At 52.6% G+C, this 21,086-nt stretch overlaps 1 protein-coding gene across 1 annotated transcript in view; it reads left to right on the top strand.

The window, feature by feature from the left end:
* The first annotated feature begins 3,474 nt into the window (after positions 1-3,474).
* LOC105184280 (homeobox protein Nkx-2.4) overlaps positions 3,475-21,086 on the top strand; it is a 32,754-nt gene continuing 15,142 nt past the window's right edge. The window contains exons 1-2 of the mRNA XM_025306229.1: positions 3,475-5,573; positions 11,786-12,087. Coding sequence (XP_025162014.1) covers positions 4,808-5,573; positions 11,786-12,087 — 1,068 coding nt within the window. The 5' untranslated portion in view covers positions 3,475-4,807. The remainder of the gene's footprint in view (positions 5,574-11,785; positions 12,088-21,086) is intronic.

The raw sequence follows: 21,086 nt of genomic DNA, 5'->3' as shown, positions 1-21,086 counted from the left end.
TGGAACTTGATTAAACAGGACAAAAATGAGACAAGATTGAAATTTATCGTAAGATTAACAAATCATATTCTTCATATTCTAATCTCTAATTCGCAATCTTCATTCCTCAGTACTTAATTACTCATATAGACGTAATTATTTCTCAAGTTGCTCTCTTTGAAATTCGTTTCACATTAAAGTCAATGTTTCTAATAAGGTTAGGTTAGTAAATTGGCTTTTGAAGCCAAGTAACTTGTTATTATTATTCATTATTCAAGAAAAAAAATGATACTCGTTACCATTACTTGTTTTCAAAGCTGCAGTTTATTGCCGTTATTTTGATTCGAAAAGCAACGGGTAATTACGATTTCGTTACTTTTTCGTAAAATTCTAATAATCTTACGATTTTCTTACGATTCGTTATCGCCCAACTCGTTTGTATATATTCTACATATATAGGAAGTAACAATCATATTCATTACCGAGAAGTGTAATAGGTTAATAATTATATAATAATTATATCGTTATCGTTATAAATATTATAAACGAAATCCATACTGAAACAAAATAACATATAAGGATAACGATGTATAAGGATAACGACATACAATAGCTAATATGTTACTTCCCGATCCTGCCTAGAATTGAAAGAATATAAAGGGTTAAGATTGGATAAGCAGTGATATTAGGATAACGTTGAAAATTTCCTAATAAACAATCTATTGTAATTATATGTACATGGTATTTTACAACATGTAGAACTCACTGCAGTGACAAATTCGGGACTTAAAAATAATAAAATGTTTATATAAACATATGCTTCTCTATTTCAGTTTGTAGCCATTTTTGTATTTTGTATTCGAGCTATAGCTCAGATAAGTATATGTTTCGGGAATGAATGAGCTTTTTTTATTATCAGTAAATTTTGGACACATCCCTGCAGCAAGCAGCAAGCAGCTTTTACACAGAAAATATCTAAAGAATTATACAAACCGTAACATTGGAAGTTCATGTTCAAATGCGATATAACGTGCAGATGATAATTAAGCGTAACAAATGATAAGGACGCCTATTACTTATAACGTTAGAGCATTCAATAATTATCATTAGTCATAATTTTTCGAGGAAAGCAGCAACGATATCTCAAATATCGTACAATCGGAGTAGCGTTTATAATACAATAAGACAAAATCACATACAAAAGAAAAAGCGATCTTTGAAGTGTTCTCGTGCTGTTTTCTCAACAATAATTAACAGTTATGATGCACGAGTATGCGAAATGATTTGAACACTTTCTTCGAGGCATTTCGCGACACAGCCGATGTCCAATGAGAGCAGTTCTTTCCGACTAAATCTCAAATGATTGGTTTTCTTATTGGATATCGGAATTCTTATTGGATGTCTCGAAACGCGCTAAGAGAGAAAAATATTCAAAATCTAAATCTTCCGGTGAACCTGTGCTTAATAAATGCCAAGGCATCAATGTCCTGCAATTTCGATTTAAACATTTCCGAAGCTAACGCGTCGTGTTTAAACATCCGCGCCTTACCATGCGACTGTCCATTGAAAAGTTCAAAATTATTATTTTTTAGTATTCAGTGTTTTAATACGCGTGTAATATCCGGACACATGTGCGTTCCACCAAAAAATTCCTAAATCGGAACCTGCAAGCGTCACCGACGCCTGATCTAATTTTGAACACACGAAGTGCTCATTTATATTTTCTTTTTCATGATCCCGCAGCTGAATAAATTTGCATACAACCAAGACCAAGACGTACTTAATAGCTGACGAACTGAACTGCGGCTGTCAAGGATGCAAATATAAAGTCAGTAGCAAGAAGATCGCGAAGCGTTTCTCTTCGATGCGTCTCGGAGCAGACGAAAATCATGAGGACGATCATACGATTTTCCCGAAACTCGTTAAGATGATAAATGCCGTGACTTTCATCGATCATAGGATAATCAGGCAAGCAGGTGAGCACGGTGCATTTAGCCGGTCAATTTCGATAATATTCGAGTGAGATATTAGAGACGCGGGCAATATTTTGTTCAAGCACATCGTCATCAAGAGCTCCCGACGATTCACCAGTCTTCACCAGCGCGGTAATGCGTTTAACGACCGAATACGCTATTGGGCACACTACGACCAAAGCGAACCTCGCCAGAATCACCCACGTGGCAGATGATTGAATCAACACCACTGAACGTAACGTTCCATTTTGCACGCGTTCGCCGGTTAGCCGGGCGAGACGAAAGACGACGACGACGACGACGACAGGTGTCCCGAGAATATACGAGGATCCTGTATGTAGTGTCAGTAGCGGCGACAGCAGCAACGGCAACAACAGTAGCAGCAACAACGGCAGTAGTGACAGAAACTCAGAGCTAAAGTCCAAGACTTGTGAGATACGGATTCGTGCGCTCGCTGGCGATAGCAGTGACAGCCGACACAGATCGAAAAGTAGGTACCGTCGGTCGCTGACGAGAGAGAGCCACGGCGAGAATTTCGGCGCGTGTGTGCCGACCAACATTTTTCTCTCGCCGCTTTTTCCCCGCCCCCCGGACCGTCCTTCCATCGCAGGATCCGATGACGAGGATAATGTCGGATGGGCGGTCTCTGGGCTGGGCGGTCGCGCTGCGTTTCCATGTAACAGCCGCCACGACTTCGCGGCACGACCTAGCATTCGCTTGGATAGGTCGCTATGTTCCATCTCGATCAACCAGGCTCCAACGGGGCAACGAGCAACGGCGGGAGCCAACTCCGTCGATAGACGACGGCGAAGCGCCGCACCAATCGTCGACGAGACAGCATGGTCGCGCCGCTCGATTGGCGAGACTCGCCCAATGGCCGTACGGAGGCCTCTGCATCTCCACTTCTCCCGTCGCAGCCTCTCCTCCGCCTCTCCGCGGCGTATGGAAACCCTTCTCTCACACGCAAAAGGGGACATCTCATCACGACTCTTGGTAGCAGGCACTTCTCCGTAGTGGGCACTCCACTCATCGTGTCGTCGTACGGGTTCTCCGCGAGAGGCTGTGGGGCCTGTGCCCGGGCGGGCGAGCGAGCAAGCGAGCGAGCGTGCGAGCGCGAGCGCGAGCGGGCGAGCGCTGGTCGAGTGGGTCTAAGCGGCCGTGAGGACCTCTCCAGGAGTACCCGACAGAAGTCCTCTCCATTCATTCATCCATCCATCCAGCCAGCAAGGCAGGCAGCCACCCAACCAGCCAGCCAGCCAGCCAGCCAGCCAGCCAGCAAACCAGCCAGCCAGCCAGCCAGCCAGCCAGCCAGCCGAACCAGCCAGCCAGCCAGCCAGCCGAACCAGCCAGCCAGCCAGCCAGCCAGCTAGCCAGCCAGCCAGCCAGCTAGCCAGCTAGCCAGCTAGCCAGCTAGCCAGCCAGTCAGCCAGTCAGCCAGTCAGCCCGTCAGCCAGTCAGCCAGCCAGCCAGCTAGTCAGCTATCCATCCAACCAGCCATCCATCCATCCATCCATCCATCCATCCATCCATCCATCCATCCATCCATCCATCCATCCATCTATCCATCCATCCATAGAGAGCGACTCCTCTCCTACAGAGAGAGAGAGAGAGAGAGCGAGAGAGAGAGAGAGAGTGTATCCTCGACGAAGGTGGAGGCGAAGTGTAGAGTGGTACATTTACCATCGTCTCTCTATCGGCGGAATCCAAGGACTCAAAGACCCCCGAGTGATTTCAGTCGGCCGCCGGCCGGCTGTGGCCGGCCACTATCCTCGACCACGTGTGTAAGGTTACCGCCGTGGGTGCCGCGCGGCATCCCCTACGACCTTGTTCCCTTCGCGCTTCGTTGTGCGTGCGTGTGAATTCAGGTGTGAATACATGGTGTGAAACGCGACTACAAGAAGCGAGACACACCGACTGTTCTCTTCTCGCCAACAGTGTCGACGGATAAGTCAAGAGCCGACAGTTGAGCCGAGTGGAGTCGAGTCGTCCGCCGGCCGATTCCCCGCTGTGATTCTTCCGCTCGGTGCGTGCCGAATTCTTCGTCTTTGCCAGACCGTCGTTGGAAGACCACGGAAAAGAGATAGCGAGAAACAAGCGCGTGAAGATGGATTTAAGAAATCGCACCGTCGACGGTGCCGGCGGTTCGCCGCGGCTGTGAAACGAGCGTGTGGTAACAGATAAAGCGACCTCGAGGTCGACGAGTACGACGAACGTTCATGTCCGCCGTTTCACTCGCTTGCTGTCAGTGAGATTCTCGTGCTAGTGCGTCGGAGGAACTTGCGGATTACTCGCGAACTATGCGCGCGTCAGAGCGTCATCGAGATGATCGCCGCGGAATGAGAGCAGGGGACGATCACTGGCCCGAGGCGGATGAGCTTCGCGTCGACTGCGCGGCCGAGCAGCTTCGGTGCTCGTGAAAGAAACGGAGAATCCTCTACCGAGGCGGGATTTTGAGACGCGCTCGTCGGTCGCGGGTCGACGGGCGAATCAAGTGACACTGCGTGTGCACGACAGTCGTGTGCGGTGAGAGAGTACCTACCGGGACCTTCCGCTAGCAAACGGACCTGTGAGACTCCGACGTTGAAGCGACGATTGAATCCGGTGTGTTCGACAGTTGTGACCGATCGTACCCCCGTAGGCGAGAACGTAGTGAACCGAAGAAGAATCGGCGACGTGTGAACGACGCGATTTCTCGGCGACCGCGGTAAATACCGCGGTGAGTGTACGCGGTCGTCGCACGGGAGAGGAGAGCACTAGCGTCGGAATGTTGTCGCGCCGTTGCTACGGCTAGCGCCGGCCTCATCATTCCGCGAAGCGCGAGCTTCAAGTACTTCGACGGCGTCGGGCTCGCCGAAATGAGCGGTGGCAGCGGCGGCGGCGGCGGTGGCGGAAACGGCGGCGGCAACCAGGGCAACGGCGGCAATGCTACCAGCTACCACCAGCACCAGCAGCAACAGCAGCAGCAGCAACAACAACAGCAGCAGCAGCAGCAGTCGCAGCTGGAACAGGCCGGCCTTCTGTCGGACCTCAATGGCATCGACCTGGCGATGAGCCTGTCGCCGAAGCAGCACTCGTCTCACGTCCAAGCCGCCGGCGCTCACACGACCCCCTTCAGCGTCACCGACATCCTGTCGCCGATTGAGGAGTCCTACAGGAAGCTCGAGCTCGCCGCCGCAGCCGCCGCCGTCGGTGTCGGGGTCGTCACGCATCCCCAGGGCTCGCCTTACGGGAACGCTTGCGGCGCTCGGGTAGGTGGTAACACCGGTAGCTCGAGCGCGAGCAGCGGCAGCCCGCCGCTACACGGCGGCTCGACGCCCGGCGGCAGCACCCCCGGACCGGTTTCCGTAGCCAACGGGGCCGCCCCCGGTGGCGGCGGCGGCGGTGGCGGCAGTGCCGGCGGTACCAGCGGCGGCATGAGCGCCATGGGCAATCCTTACGCGATGCAGCTCACGTCGCAGTACCAATACTGCGCCGCGGAACTCTCGCCGTACCATCACGCCGGGCCCGGCGTCGGCGCCGCGACCACCGCCACGGACCCGATGCGGTCCCACGCGGTATCGTCGCACCATCATCCCTGGTACGCACCGGCGCCACCGGCCACCAACGACCCGCGCTTCGCCAGTGAGTAGTATAGTAGCAAGCTTGCTCTTCGCTCCGCGCGCTTTTGGGGGGACGATGTACCGCCGCCGTCGTTTTGCGCTTCGGACCGTACCGCGCCGAGGATGTTTTTCCGAGGGATCACCGTTCTTCACACAGCTTCCTCTTTCGTACTTAACTTTTTTATGTATCTAACGGTGACATGCTTTTGCGTTCGCGGCCCATTGACTTTTTTTCGTTGACGCTGAAAAAGAATCCGAAGGTGCGGAATTTGTTAAACGGCAATATGCGACTCTTTGCGATACAATTACGCCTGAGGAACAGCGACTTGGTTCTTGGACCTGCTTTTCAGTTTCTTGATTTTTTATTTTATTTTATTACAAACTCGTGCAAAGAGTTGTTATTTTTTTACGTTTGCTCGTCTTGCGAGTGATAAGATCCCTCTAAAACGTCAGTCGCGTACGCTCGAATGCGAATGAGGAGAACGATTGGTGGTATTGCATGTACGGTTTGAACGCGCGCGTTTAACGTAGTATGAGATTTTACCTACTGTTTACCATTAACCGTGACTACCCGTAGAAGCGCGTCTCAACTACCGAAAAGATTACGTAACACGTGTACGCGAGCGGTAAATGGAAATTGTGATGGGAGAATAGCACAAGTTGCGAGCAGACATCTCGAGAGGAAGTCGGTTTTATTGATTGGAAAAGAGACGGGGTTATGCTTGACACAGTGGCATTTTATTCTGAAAATGTAGAGAGAGAGAGAGAGATAGAGGGACATCGTCGCGACTGTAAACAAAACGCACACGCTCGTGAATGACTCGCAGGTTCATTCGGCTCGTTTTTCACGCGGTGGAATGCTCGCGCCCGAATTCTCTCGGATTTCGACGACCAGGTATCCCTTGCCGATAGGTGGATAGATCACAACGAAATTCTCGCCGCATTCCGGCAAAGTCGACGAGGTGGCTCGTGTTACCGTACAAAGTGGCGGAACTTGAAGCGTTGCGCAACGACGACACGCGCGGAACGAAGTCTCGGCGAAGTTCCTCCGCGTTCGCGAAGAACAACTTCGTCTATATCGCGAATATCAACGTGACCTCCCACGGAGTATCAATTCCGCTCGAGTTTCCGTCGAGCTCGGTGCTCGATTTTGATGAAAAGCGCCCGGCGACGGCAATTCCCGACATCTCGTCGCTACCCTTCTCTCTCTCTCTCTCTCTCTCTCTCTCTCTCTCTCTCTCTCTCTCTCTCTCTGTTCGCCCAACGACGGGGAGGCTCGCAGGTTCCCCGATAGAGAAAATATATTTCGCCAGCTACATCCATTTACATGCTCATCGCGAGTGAGAGGGCGAGAGAACGCGCCTCGGCGTGCGCGGGGCTCGTCTACATATCGATTAATTCAGCGGCCGCTTCGATGGATTGCGCCTCGGACAGTTGGTCTATCTGTCAAACGCTACCGAGTTATCGAATGCAAACATTCGTCCTCCGTCAGCCTGTCAAATGAGTTTCGAGGGGTTCGTATTTATCGGAGGCTCGTTGGTAGTCTCACGCGCGGCGTATACGCGCTCGCGGACCTACCTACCGAGGGTGGGAGAGAGGAGGGGAGAGAGGGAGAGAAAGAAAGAGAGAGAGAGAGAGAGAGAGAGAGAGAGAGAGAGAGAGAGAGAGAGAGGCACATTGTGCCTGACGACGATCGTTAATATGGAAATCAATGTCAATGTCGGACGTCTAAGCACGAATGATCCACACCTGTTATTTAGTTACGACGGACGGACGGGTGAAATTTCTCTCTAGGGACTCGCCGCTGCTGAGGATTCGCGCGCGTGGAGTTACAACGTTATCGGATATTCATCGAGAAATCTCATACCGCGTGTCCCGCGCGCGCAAATGCCGGAAGCGACGAGGAGTGCCCCGGGAGACGGGGAGGGATGGAAGGGGGGAGGGCGAGAGGGAGAAGACCGTGTACTCCCGTCGTGTAGTCACGTCGGGATGAAAACTTATCTCTCGGTCTCGCCGGCCACCATTCCTTCCGCCTTCCGAGAGTCACGTCCCTCGCGCTTTTATCGCCGTTACAACGGCGGAATCATGGATATCTTAGCTCCATTTAGGGATCGACGAGAGTGTCAGTCAGTCTCTCGTTACAAAGTCGACGAAAGAGTGCCGTGTCGTTAATTGGTAACGAGAGAACCCGCCGGGTTTCTCTCGGCGCTTTCGACCGTCTTCGAGAGCATGGCTGGCGCTGCATGGGAGCCTAAAAAATCTCGCTCTTCTCTCCGACTTCTTGAAAATTCTCCATTTTGGTCCCTCGACGATCTCTCTTTCTCGAAAAGCGATCTTCTGTCTCCGCTCGTTCGTCCATCGACGTTATACTCCTTTTCTTCCGTTCCGTTCGATCCGTCGGATCTTTCGCGCGTGCTGTGAATAAAAGAACGGGGAGGGCGGAGGGGGGGTGAGAAGAGGGGAGACGCAGGCGTCTTGCAAGGAAGTAGCCATTTTTGAACGGCTCGCGCGAGCGAACGCGAAGGGGTGTGAAAGCGTCTGGCCGAAAAGTACGGAGGTTTCGGCACTCGTGGATCCATTTGGATGTCCAGAGCGCCGCGCGAGTCTCGCGTTTCAGTGTCCACAAAAGGCCGTCGTGCATACCACCGTCGGCCAACAATGCGCGCGTCCTCGCCGCGACTTGTGTCAACAGGCATGCGTCTCCTACGTGGATTTCCGCCCGTCGCACGCGCCACTCCACCGCGAGCCGATCGTTAGTCCGCATCGATCCAGAATATGAGAAAGCGTGGCTAGTGGACAGCGGCGAGGATTTTAGTTAAACAAATAAGCGAGCGGCAGAAACGCGCGCGGAACAGAGAGAGAGAGAGAGAGAGAGAGAGAGAGAAAGTGAGAAGGGGAGGAGATAGGGGAGAGCCGACGGAACGGGGACGATACGCGAATACGCATCTACGTATCTTTCGAATTCGATTTCGCGGGACTTATCGCCGCCCCTTGCAAAGTAAACAACGCTCAGGAAGACCCCTGCGACGTGCTCCTCTCGAGGGAGAATCGCCCGCCGTCCGTCCGCTCGCTCGCCTTCCGATTCGCGATGAATTACGAAGCGACGAACTTCATCGGAGCGCGCGGGGGAAGCGCGGGTACAAAAGACCCGTCGCTCGGCGAGCGTCTCCAACGGGTGATCCTTCGACTCGACGATTTATCCGTCGCTGATGTCTGCGAAATCGAACAATCGGGATCCTCCCTCGGTAATCGGGATCCGCCGCTTAATAACAATCGCGGAATCAGATGTTCCGGACCGAATTTTTTCCGGCCCGACGATTCCGCCTCGGAACCGTTATCCCGTCGTGTCGTTAATTATCTCGTACACCGTGTCCGTGTGCAGTTCCAAGAAACGCTAAGCGTATCCATCATTAATCCGATCCTGCCCCGCGACGGAGCATTTAAGGATATTTTTATTTCGCCGCATCACACACCGCTCTCTCCTTCGTTCACGGCCCGACAGCTCTCGACGACACATTGTATCGGTCGGTCGCGTTACCCGTGCGCGATTAGCATTTTAATAAACTTCCATTATAAAAGTCTCTCGTCGTGTGCGCGCACGCCTATTGACGTTTTTTCTCTCCTCGGCGATTTTTTACGAATCGTATCGTATCGTTACATACGCATCAGCCGTGATACACGCGTCGACGACGGCAATGACGTAACGCGTCGCTCTCGAGACCGGCCGACGTATTATAGCCAGCCTCCGGACAAGGCAGCCTCCGAACTCGCGCCACGTGAATCGCGATCGACGTAACGCGATAATTACTACGATGACTCGCCGGGAGAACGAAGCGAGTCCGTCTCGCGCGAGGCAACGAAGCGAGCGGAGGATGCGTCCATGACGCGGAGCGTGAAATCCCTCCGACTTCTGTCACCCATCTAATATCTAATTGGAATTCGAAAAATCGAGACGTAGGTTTGCTCTCCGTCGTTACGCAGCATTATTGTGCTCCGAAACGACGCCAAGCCATGGCTAGGGAGGGAGGAAGGGTGGGAGAGGGAAGGAGGTGCGGGAGGAGGAGGAGGATGTTCGACGCAAGGCGAAGGCTCTCGCGACGTCGGTGGCCGGATAGACCGTTGGAGAAACGTCAATTTATTTAACGAGCTCCTGCACGCGCGTTGTTCGCCCATCGGGATCCGCCTTTCGTGTATTGGCAGAAGTTACATCGAAACATCGTCCCGTTCCCCGTCAGCCGTATCCGCGCACTCATTGTTCACGACACGACCGCTGACGAGGATAACGCCAGGATAACCGCCGTGGCGGCGGACCCCAATGATTTACAAGGCCGGTTTCATTCAACACTATGTAACAAATACAAATTCAGTTCCTCCAATCACCAAACGACTAATCTGATTGCGTAATACGGATAGTCTTATCTCCGGGGCTACTGAAGCGGACGATAAGTACGTAATGGATGCAGGCGGCCTTTGCCTCGATCGCCTCGGTGAATCTCAAGTCTTGAACTTGTTCTTGAACGCAAACGAGAGATCAAACGAACACGGCTCGCCGGTTGAAAGACGGAAAGTTGAAAATTGACAAGCATCATAACAAGGCTGATTTCGCCGGCGCGGCGCGGCGGTATCAGCCGCGATTGGGTTCTCCGTGCAGCATCGTGCCACAGCTTCATCTTCGGCTCACGATCCGAAACGTCCGAGCGGAGCGAAGAGAGAGAGAGAGAGAGAGAGAGAGAGAGAGAGAGAGAGAGACGGGTGAGTCGAGTCGGCTGCTCGACGAGTCGGCCGTTGCGAGCGTAGGCGGTGCTCGCGACAGCCGCGCTCCGGATATCCGCGTAATGAGAGGGATAAAAATACACAGCGCACTCGTCAGGCCGCCGCCGCAGCGAAAATACAATATTGCTTACGTTCGATGTAGGCCGTAGGAGAGAGCGCGAACGAAAGCGTCGGGAGCCGGCCTCGAGGCCCGGTGGATTTCTTCCTCGGGAACGACCGCGCCGAGCCGCGGCGGAGCCTCGGGGTAAACAAATTTGACGGTATTTGTTCCTGCGCTCGAGTGGTATTTCTTTCTCGCCCTCGACTCCGCTGACGGCTCACGGGAACACGTTCTCACAGACATAATAATTCGGGTACCTCGTCTTGGACCTCCCGCGCTCGGTGACGTAGCACTTCGCGCGCCTAAATCGTTCTCTTTGTCCGCGGCCAGGCGCGTTCGTTTCTGACAGCCCTTCGCCAACTGACAAGGGATGGACCGTGCTCGCGCTCGCTCGCTCGTCGGGTTTCGGTAGCTCGAACTCGAAGAGAGAATCGCTCGGCAGCGTCATCCTCGTGGATCCGACGCGGAACCGCTTAAGTATTCCACTTTTGCCGCGCGCGCGCGCGCGGTCTACTTCGGGGCGTACCACGAGTTACGCGCGCGAACAATCCGCATATCTCTCGAATGTGCGCTGAAGGGGCCGAGGGACAGGCATTCCACCTTGTTCATCTTGCGATCGCACTGATTCCTACGAAAGATATCGCTCGACGACGAAATTACTCGTCGCGTTGTCGACCGTTTGACTGCCGGATTCTTCTTACGCTTCTTTTTGCACTTTTTCTATGATCCTTCAAATATCGGTCATCCTGGGAATGAATTTTCGGTTGATGTGAGTGAATAGAGATGGATGGAAGCTCATTAGTCGGAAAAGATATCTCTTAATATGACCGAAAATACCCGCCGAAATATTCGATTACGTTGAGAAGAAACTCGCTTGAGATGACTGAGCGATTAAAGGTGCCCAGCTAAGAGAAGATTAGTTGCACGAATCGAGTGTTTCCCTCAGTGCAGATGTGGCTGTACAAAATAGCCGGTTCGTGTGACAGAATTTTTGCTCCCTGGAGATCAGACGAAAACTCAGCATCGAGAAAAACGATATCTGTCACTGCGACTCAGCTGAGAAGAATGAGGACAATTGATTATAGGTAGAAACAGGAGTTCTCCCGCTCTCAGAATCGAGTTTTCGTCTCGTCCTTGGGCGACAGAAATTAAATCGGTTAGAAGAAGCGAATTTTCTTCACACGAGAACACAACTCAGGGATTAAAGGATGTTACGTCGTTGTAGAAATTCGTATCCGTAATGAAACGCGGCATCCGGCGAGGATGCGAGGTCAATATAGGGAGGTCAATATAGAGATAAGTCTACCGATGAAGAAAAGATCGCGAAGTATCATTTCCGGTTTGCTCAATATGTTTTGCAGTCTCGCGGCTGATGGGTGCCGCGGCGGCGGGCGCCGGGACCAACATGGCCGGCTGTTCGGTGGGCCAGTCGATGGGCGACGTGACCAAGTCGTCGGGAATGGGGGTCGGCGTCGGCGTCGGGGTCGGGGTCGGCATGGGCGTCGGTGCGATGCAGTTCCCCCTCGCCCAGAGACGGAAGAGACGCGTGCTGTTCACCCAGGCCCAGGTGTACGAGCTCGAAAGGCGATTCAAGCAACAGAAGTACCTCAGCGCGCCCGAACGAGAGCACCTAGCGTCCCTAATTCACTTAACGCCTACTCAGGTACGTAATCAGTGCCGATGCGCCAGCTACTTCTTGAATAATCAAGCCGAACAACCGGCCGAGGAATCCGGAGGAGTCTCTCTCTCTCTCTGGCTCGCGTTCTCCGGCGGAAGTCGCGCGGTGAAAAACGACGCGGATGATCGCCAAAGCGAATATTCGGATATTCTCGCGATTTCACAGAATTCAGGAATTGTTTGGTGCGGGCGTGCGACTGTATTCGACAAGCGTTCGGTCAAATCGACTCGTCCATCTGCATGTGTATAAAACACTCACACATACACACACACACACACACACACACACACACACACACACATATATATATATATATAGACACATATAAATATAATAGTTCATACCAAACGTGTGCCACCATAGCGAAGATTAATCGCTGAAAGGAGATTAATTGCGGAAGCCGAATGGCGGGTATACGCGCGCGGGGGTGTAACCGCGTCGTCGCTCGACCAATCGAATCGATTCGTGGCGCGGGCGTTGGTCGTTATCGAAGTCGTTAACGCAGCATTTCGAAACGATTCGGAAAAAAGCGAACGTACGTAAATCGGCCGTTATTGCAGCCGCGAAAGTTTCTATTTTAAGAGCACTCTCCGCGCGTCCGTCGAATACGAAAGGGTCAATCGCGCAGCTCGAATCGCGGCTGCCCGAGTGCGCGAGTGCCGGTAACAAATTCCAAAATACAACGTGCAAAATGCAATCTCGATCGCCGAGCATTTCCATTCTCGATCCTCCACAACGAGACAAGACTGCGTGTTCTCTTCTCTCTCCCTCTTCACACTCTCGACGTGGTGCATCGATGAGCGAAATTAGCGAAACGAGGTCATTTGTTCGTCCATAATGGAGACCTACGTACAGACACCTCCGAATATCCAAAGACTTACGATCAATTTCAAGCCTCGCAGTTTCCCCTCGAAAATTATATAACGTCCGTTGTGCTTGTATCGGAATTAACAATCATCCGTTTGGTCGACGGATTTACGCGAGCGAATAAAAGTTACTCCCACTGGAAGCGACCGTGAATGTTACCTTATTCCAGCCGATCGCGAGGTAAATTCGCGAGCCAGCAGATATTTCGCGCAATTATCCGGTTATATCGCGCTGGAGTTGCCGAGGCATTCGGCGAGCCGATTGGTCAAGCCGGTCGATAAGGCATACGTCAATTTTAACGAGCGTATTCATTTCCATTGGACAGACAGGTCTGGCCGGCTCGACGCGGCATGGTGCGGCGCGGCGCGGCGCGGCGCGCATCAGTCTGGCAACAATAAATAATTGTTGCGTGGCTCATTGGCCGCATCCTGCGTCCGTGCGCGCGTAACGCGCGGCGAATCTCCCCCTCGTATACGGTCTATCGTTTCGTCTACCGTTCGTCTCTCCGTCTGCGGCTCAATTTACTTATCAGCCCTTCGAAAGTGAGCGTTCGGGAATTGTCTCCGTCTGTCATCGGCGGAATGTTTCGTTTCGACGTCTACCGACGTTGCTCAAATTTCTGTTCTCTATCCTCCTTTTATTCGCTGAACTTCCGACAGTCTCGTTGTGCGTCGCGCACGTGAAATCACGCCGTGCTGATAATGATCCCAAGTCCCATTTTTCTCACACGAACGTTACGAACGTTGCGAACGCGTAATGTTGCTCCTGAGAATCACAAAGCATCGCGTATTTATCGCGTGTTTGATGCGCGATCGAAAGCGAGACAGATCGGAAGCGAGATAAAATATGTACATAAGTGCGGTCCCCCGCAACGCGGTAGTAACCTTTCGTCCGATCGGAAGCGATGAAAGCGGAAGCGGAGTGCTTCCTTAAACCGGAAGTCGAGCGTGCACGCGCAGGCTCTCGGGGCGCACTTGGAGCGTCGCCGACGAATCGATTCCGAGTCGAGCACGGAAGTCTCGGCGAAGAGGCCTGATTGCAATCAGCCAGGATTTTCACGCGCGCCCGGGGCGAATGCCGTGCGCGAGCCGTACTATCTACATAAGTTTCGATAACGAGTTCTCCAACGAGAGAGGCCACTCCACCGACCGCCGAAATCGCGCGGCGAGGGGAGGGGGGGGAGAGCAATAACGAAGAACGAGGCATTACACACTTCTTTTGCCGGCGGCGTGCGCTGCGCTCGCTCCTCCGCGCTTCTCTCGGTGTGTCGCGTAACAAAGTACGTACGCTGACCAGGATGACAATTGTAACCCTTCGTGACCCTTTGGACCTTCGGCTGCTGAGGCTACCTCGACGTCGCGCGTTTCGCTCATGTCTGTGTGGATACCACGCGTACTTCACATCATCCAGCTCCGCGACATATCATCCACGGAGAAGTACAGACTCGACAGCCGTTCCTCGTCATATCATCGTGTGGAAAAAGAGGTCGGCCAAGAATACAGAAAAATGGTGACACGCGTTTATCTCGTCGCGCTTCTCTCGCTGCACGCGTCGGCCGATCTTTCGTTCTTCCGAGCGTATCCTCTCTCCCTCTCTCTCTCTCTCTCTCTCTCTCTCTCTCTCTCTCTCTCTCCCTCTCTCCCTCTCTCTCTCTCTCTCTCTCTCTCTCTCTCTCTCTCTCTCTCTCTCTCCCTCTCCCTCTCTCTCTCTCCACCCTCTCTACCCTCCTCCTCCTCTTCGTCACCTCCTCTACCATCCAGTACCCCTTCTCCCTCGTGTGTCTCTTTGGCACGGGCACAAGCAGATGGGTCCCTCCATTTTGCGCTCGCATTGTTACTCCAAGTACCCGGCCCCCCTCGCGCGCGAGCGCGAGCGCGAGAGAGAAAGAGTGAACGCGCTGCGGTGTGTTACAATGCCCGGCCACTCCTGGCATTGTTACCGGTATTGTTATTATTATCGCTACTGTTGCCGGTTGCGGCCGAGTGGCGAATGGGAAAGCAGAGGGCCGATGAGCCAGCTGCTACGTCGAGTGCTGCATTAGAGGCAAATTACACTCCTCCCGCTCGCCTAGCTAGCTCGTAGCTTTCATCCTATCCCTCCCCCCGCCCCCCTCTCTCTCTCGCACTCTCACTGTTTCCCTCTTTCTCTCTCTCTCTCTCTCTCTCTCTCTCTCTCTCTCTCTCTCTCTCTCTCTCTCTCTCTCTCTCTCTCTCTCCTCTCTCTCTCTCTCTCTCTCTCTCTCTCTCTCTCTCTCTCTCTCCTCTCTGCTGATTTTCGAAAAGATCTGTCGAATAACACCGGCGAAGAAATTCGATCCATTTTCCTTTGGGTGACACTCGCGCAATGGTTGTCGATATCACGGATGATTAAGCGCGTTTAGATACATGCACGTTCATCGGGGAGCCACGCCTTTTCGCCTGCTTTCCTTTTCTTTTCTCCCCTCTCTTTTTCTTAAATACATGGAATTTTTGCTGAGCGGCTTGCGCGTCTTAATTAACACACCGCGCCTTCTCACCGCGATCTAAATTTCTCTGATTTTTTTTCTCTCCCTTTTCCTTTCGATACGGCTGCCTCCGTTTAATTAATTTCTCTTTGCCGGAACGGAGTTCTCGGGACTTAACGAGGGCGGAAACGTTATAATTCACCGCGATTCGTTTAAAAACCGCGACTGTTGCTCGACGGATTTAAAAGTAAAGTTCTCGTGCCCGAACTCCCCCGAGCGACCCCGGGGAAACTTTATTCTAGCGCCGCGAGGCGCTTTAAGCGGTTCTCCCTGCGTTCTATCTTCCGTCTACCGCGATAGCAGTAATTGGTACTCGGTAATTTTCATTCTCCATCGTAGCGCTTACTCTAGCTCCGGTTAACGGCACGAAATATTTCGGTTGTATTTATTAACACACTTTCAACATCGCGCTCGAGCGATTCGATACGATAAATTCACACGTAATAAAGTACATTTGCGTGTCGACCTCGCTCACTCGCTCTATATCGTATTAATTACGGAACCGACGCGATACAGAGCGAACGAGAAGAGAGCGCTGAACAAACGGATTTTCTCTCTTTCTCTCTCTCTCTCTCTCTCTCTCTCTCTCTTTTCTCCCCTCCCTACCATCTCCTACCCAATTTTAAACCGTTTTCTGACATAGCTTACCACAATAGCGAAGAGATACGACTGCCCGATCCATATACGCACGTGTCATCGTGAGGAATGTCAGATTGTAAAATTAAAACTGAAATAAAAAGACGAGGGAGAAAGAGAGAGAGAGAGAGAGAGAGAGAGAGAGAGAAACTAGATCAGAGAGTGACGAGAGGGAAGAAAGAACGCGAGGGCAGGCGGAGGAGGGGGAGGAGGATCGCGACCGATTCAGCTACGCGGATAATAATCATAATAATGCGTTTGCGTACCACCGTGCTCTCTCGCTCTCTCCCCCTAGGTCCTTCCATCCCTTCGTACTGCAGTCGGCAACCCCGGTGCTCACGCTCGCTGTCGCTCGCGCGCGCACACTACTGCGAGGGATCGAAACTCGGGGAGCAGAGAGAGCGAGCTCAATGCCGTGCAAACACGTCGCTACCACCGCTGTCGAGATCCATCGACGAGAGACGAGAGACGAGGAATGAAACGAGACGATACGAGACGAGACGATCGACAGCGGACGCACGCGCGCGTGCGCGTATCAGTGACCGTATCAGTGACGATCCTTTGATACGATAACGGAGAAACGCCGCCATTATCCCGCAGGTGTTTACTCTCAGCACTGTGCCTAATTATGTTTTTACTTTTTTCTCTATTTTGCGCGCGCATACGTACGCATATGCGTGAGGGTTTATCGCGACGTCTCTGCCGTGTGCGCGCGACCGTGCGCTCTCTAAGCGTGTGGATATCGCGTGAGATCCGCGACGAGTACGAAAGCTCCACGTCCGCGAAATATTCTGAATCACCGCGGTTGAAGGCTCCGAGAGAGAGAGAAAGAGAGAGAGAGAGAGAGAGAATGAGATCTGCTTTAAATTCCGTTTCTCTGCGCGAATTCGTTTAACAAGCAAATATATATATATATATATTACATCTCTACAATATCTCTTAATAATAAAATAAATGCGTTTAGCGCAGCGGTCTCTCAGTGACAAAATAGCCTCGCGGTTGTTTATTGAATTTCTCCTCACGAATTTTGTCTTTCCTAACATTCGCGACATCTCGAACACCGCCCTCCCTTCTTTTTTTCTCTCGACTGTATGTTCTGAGAAAGAAGAAAGTCTAGATTGTTCATTGAGCTAAAAACTTGTCCCTTATGAGACGAAGCGAAATGAGCTATAAATTCTCCAGATTCGATGGAAGCGATTTTCGTCCGACACTACTCTTTCTTTCTCGCCGATAAACTTTATCTTGGCGCGGAAAGGTGGCTCACGCTAGGCCTGGGACATCCTGTACGACGGCAATTTCTTTATTGTCAAATGCGTGCGGTTAATTGAGCGTCCTGCAACGCGTGCGCGCATCTCTCGAGTGCACTCACGGCACCCTCGCGCCCATAATAACGCACACATGAATATGTCGCTGGCTTTTCGCCGCGTTTCGCCGCGACGCGACGTCTACACGGGCAGCATGTGGCCGACATAATTACACTCCTTTCTCCACTTCTTCGTATCGCTCGTGCGAGAAATGTCTGCGTCCCATGGATGCGTACAGGTCGAGCCGATGCCGCGCGATGCTGCCGCAAAAATGATCGAATTCCCCGGGCTTCCATCCCCTGACAATTTCGCCGTGCTTCCCGCGTTAGAGATAAAACATGGCCGCTGTTTATTTTTCGCGGTTACTTCTTATCTTTGAATGAACGAGAAATTAGAAATGGCCGAAATTCTCAAAGCGCAGTCGAATCAGAAGTTCCAGCAAATCGTCGCAGTCTCGATATTTCCGCCGAAATTTCAACGTTCCACGCGCGTGCGAGGAGGAAATTCCAAACTTATCGCGTGCGCGCGATAAACCACTTTTTGTGCTTCGCCCTGTAGAGCGAGGGCGAATTCTTTGCAACCTCGGATGCATACTTCAGGTACCTAGCCGCGCCGAGGGTGCATATATTCGGACCGCAAACACCGGCAACGTCCCCTAACACAGTGCTCTATCGCATCACCCGTCCGCCCGTTCCGAGCGAAAAGACGTTAAAATTGAAAAGCTGTGCCGACAAAAAGCGCGATCCGGCTGTTGATGGAGATTTAGCGCCTCTTTCGCGATTCCCGTCGCCTCTCTCGCGACGCGACGGATGCGGCGTAATAACGTACACGCGATGTCCCGGCTTCGCCGCTGTCACCTTTCACTTCGCCGCGCGATGATTAAAAAGTCATTTCTCTATTTATGGACTGGAAGAGAGAAAAAGAAAGGGGGGGAGAGAGAGAGAGAGAGAGAGAGGAGGGGAGAGGGAGCGGGGGTGGCGCAAAAGAGAACGAGAGAACCCTGTGGTTTCCAGACGTTGCGGCCGGGTAATCGGTAAGTCATCCCCGGCCGATGGCATTGAGTTAAAACAACAAGAGGGAGGCGGACTCGTGTTTGCCCTCGGGCTACCACTCAGCAGGGTCAACACGGGACAATTAACAGCCCTAATCATAATTTGACGTTAGTTGATCCCGGCATTCGCAAGTTCACCGTTGCGTGCGATGGTGTGCACGCGCTTTGCGCGAGCGCGCACGCACTTGCGCCGCGCGCGCGCTAATGCTCGAACGTGTTCTGTGTCGGTGCTAGAACAATCGCGGGATAATGACGTCGTGATGCGGCGCTTTCGTCGAGCGCGCATCAATCGCCCGGCGATTACCGTGGTAATGAGCGTCTCGAGGAATCGCGAGACGTGATACACGAGACACGAGTTGCACAGAACCGCAGCGGGTGATCGGAAGTTGACGAGCGTCGCCTTGTGACCGACGGGGAATCGTAACGGTATATTTATTCGACGAAATATTTCCTGGGAAATTAACGATCCTGACGAGGGATCGACGTGATTAACCGGGGCACCGCTGGAGGCCGGCTGATCGTGATATCGCCGCGCTCGATTAATCTACGTGCAAGACGTATAAGCCCGATCGCGATGTGACAAATTAAATACGCGAGCAATCGCGAGCCGATGAGACGAGCTGACGAGATATTTCATGAGCTGCATTTATTCGCCGTAATTTTCGGCGACTCGAATCTAGTTGAGCCTTCAAACAATCGGTAGAAATCAACGTATTAAGCCGTCGAGCGTTGGATGCCCCGAGGCTTCCCCTCACACCGTTTTCCCTCCGGAAGGAAATGATCTCGAGTGGACAAGTCGCGGTTATGTCGATGTCGTAAAAATCGCGCCGTTGTTTTCGTTGCGGTTACACGTCGGGGGAGAGAACACGCTCGGCTGAGAAGATCGCGCGGCCTTGTGACGACTGCTAGACACATTTGGTTCATTCGGGCCACGTCGTCGCGAACCCCAATCGAGACCGCCACCGTCGTCGTCGTCGTTGTCGTTGTCGTCGTCGTCGTCGTCGTCGTCGTCGGAACTGAGGTACAGGCCGCCATCGAACGGATAATCCAGTCGAAGATTAGTGTCGAGTGAAATTGCTCGAGAAGGCTGTTGTACCACCTACCTAACCTAGGCTAGGGGGCGGCCGGTGGTCGTCGGTGTTTCACGTCAACCCCCGATGTTCGCGACGTAATGACGTTACGCTAACTTGATCAATCGTCCACTCTAGTCGCCCCGTGCTCGCCGCACCGTCTACCTACGAGCGCGTTTCTGTCGAGCAGAGGCTAACAGATACTCGATGCTACCCGAACGCGTGTCGACGTGCGTGCGAGCGAGCGAGCGAGTGGACGGACGGACGCACGCACGCACGCACGCACCGTGCGATATAATCATGCACCTTCGCCGTGGAGGCGTGCCGCTCACTCGGCAGATTTATCGGCGTTCAATGGGCCAACTAACGTCAAGCGGCGACAAGCGGCAAGTTATTTACGACCCGGTCCGATTTGATGGATTTCTTAATCGGATAATCGCGCGCACATCGATACGCGAGAACGTCGTCCGTTAACGAGCGATACCGTTCGCGCTCGCGGCACCTGTTGCGAGCGGTGGAATCACAGCGAGCGACGGGTGTCCTCGACAACGAGTCCTCGAATTCGTCTCGAAGATTTACCCTGCGTCCTGAGAGTGTAAACCGACACTTGATGCGCGCGTGGCCTTCGAGATCGACTCGTAGGATCGATGACACCTGAGTGAGAGTGAGAGAGAGAGAGAGAGAGAGAGAGAGAGAGAGAGAGAGAGAGAGAGAGAGAGAGAGAGAGAGAGAGAGAGAGATGGTTCGTTTAGGTTCGCTCCTGGCAATTAGCCGGGAAGGACGTGTGCGGACAGGTTCTCTGTGGCTTTCTGAAAAAGAGGCCGCATGTCGTTCGTCTTTCGCGCGGCCGCCACCGCCGCCGGGCACTTCATTTACCTGGCCGAGCGAGAGCAAACTACGAGTTAATCGGAAGTTAAAGCCAAGCTACCGTCTCCCTCGCGTTAGGTAAATTTCGAGCCCGCCTCCCCGACCCTCGAGGTCCTGTGGGGATTTTTCGCAGGGACGCGACTGACGCATACACGGGCCGACATTTCAGGATATATCTGAGAGAGCAACAGTCGCTTTCAGCCGTCTTTTAATATCTATAATGCGAGCTTTTAATATCTATAACCTATCTGCGACAATTTGTCCATCCCCTCGTTGAGTTTAGCTTATCTCGACATCTAACGACGGCTCTAACTTTGGCCTATCTTTCTTACGGTTGCTTGCATCTAGAGCCTTTAAAGAATCGCTATTTCTGGTGCTCGTTACGAGGGAGGGAAAATTTAAGCGAAGCGATCGAGGAAATACATCGTCTCGCTCGACATCGTTAGCCTTGAATTTTACGCCCGCATTTCGTGTTCTTACGAATACACACACACACACACACCCACACCCAGTTATATATCCTTATCTCGTTTAACTTTCCCTGTTTACACACCGCATCTCTTACCGGGAGTGACAGACAAACGGACTGACGGACGCGTCGGTTCTCTTGAAATAACAATTCGCTCCGCCGCGCCGCGCCGCGCCGTCGGCTCGGCTCCGGCTCGACTCCCATTCCATCGTCGGAT

The sequence above is a fragment of the Harpegnathos saltator genome, unplaced genomic scaffold, assembly GCF_003227715.2.
Source record: "Harpegnathos saltator strain DR-91 unplaced genomic scaffold, Hsal_v8.6 scaffold772, whole genome shotgun sequence".
NCBI lineage: Eukaryota > Metazoa > Arthropoda > Insecta > Hymenoptera > Formicidae > Harpegnathos > Harpegnathos saltator.
This window is presented reverse-complemented; position numbering and strand designations above follow the sequence as displayed.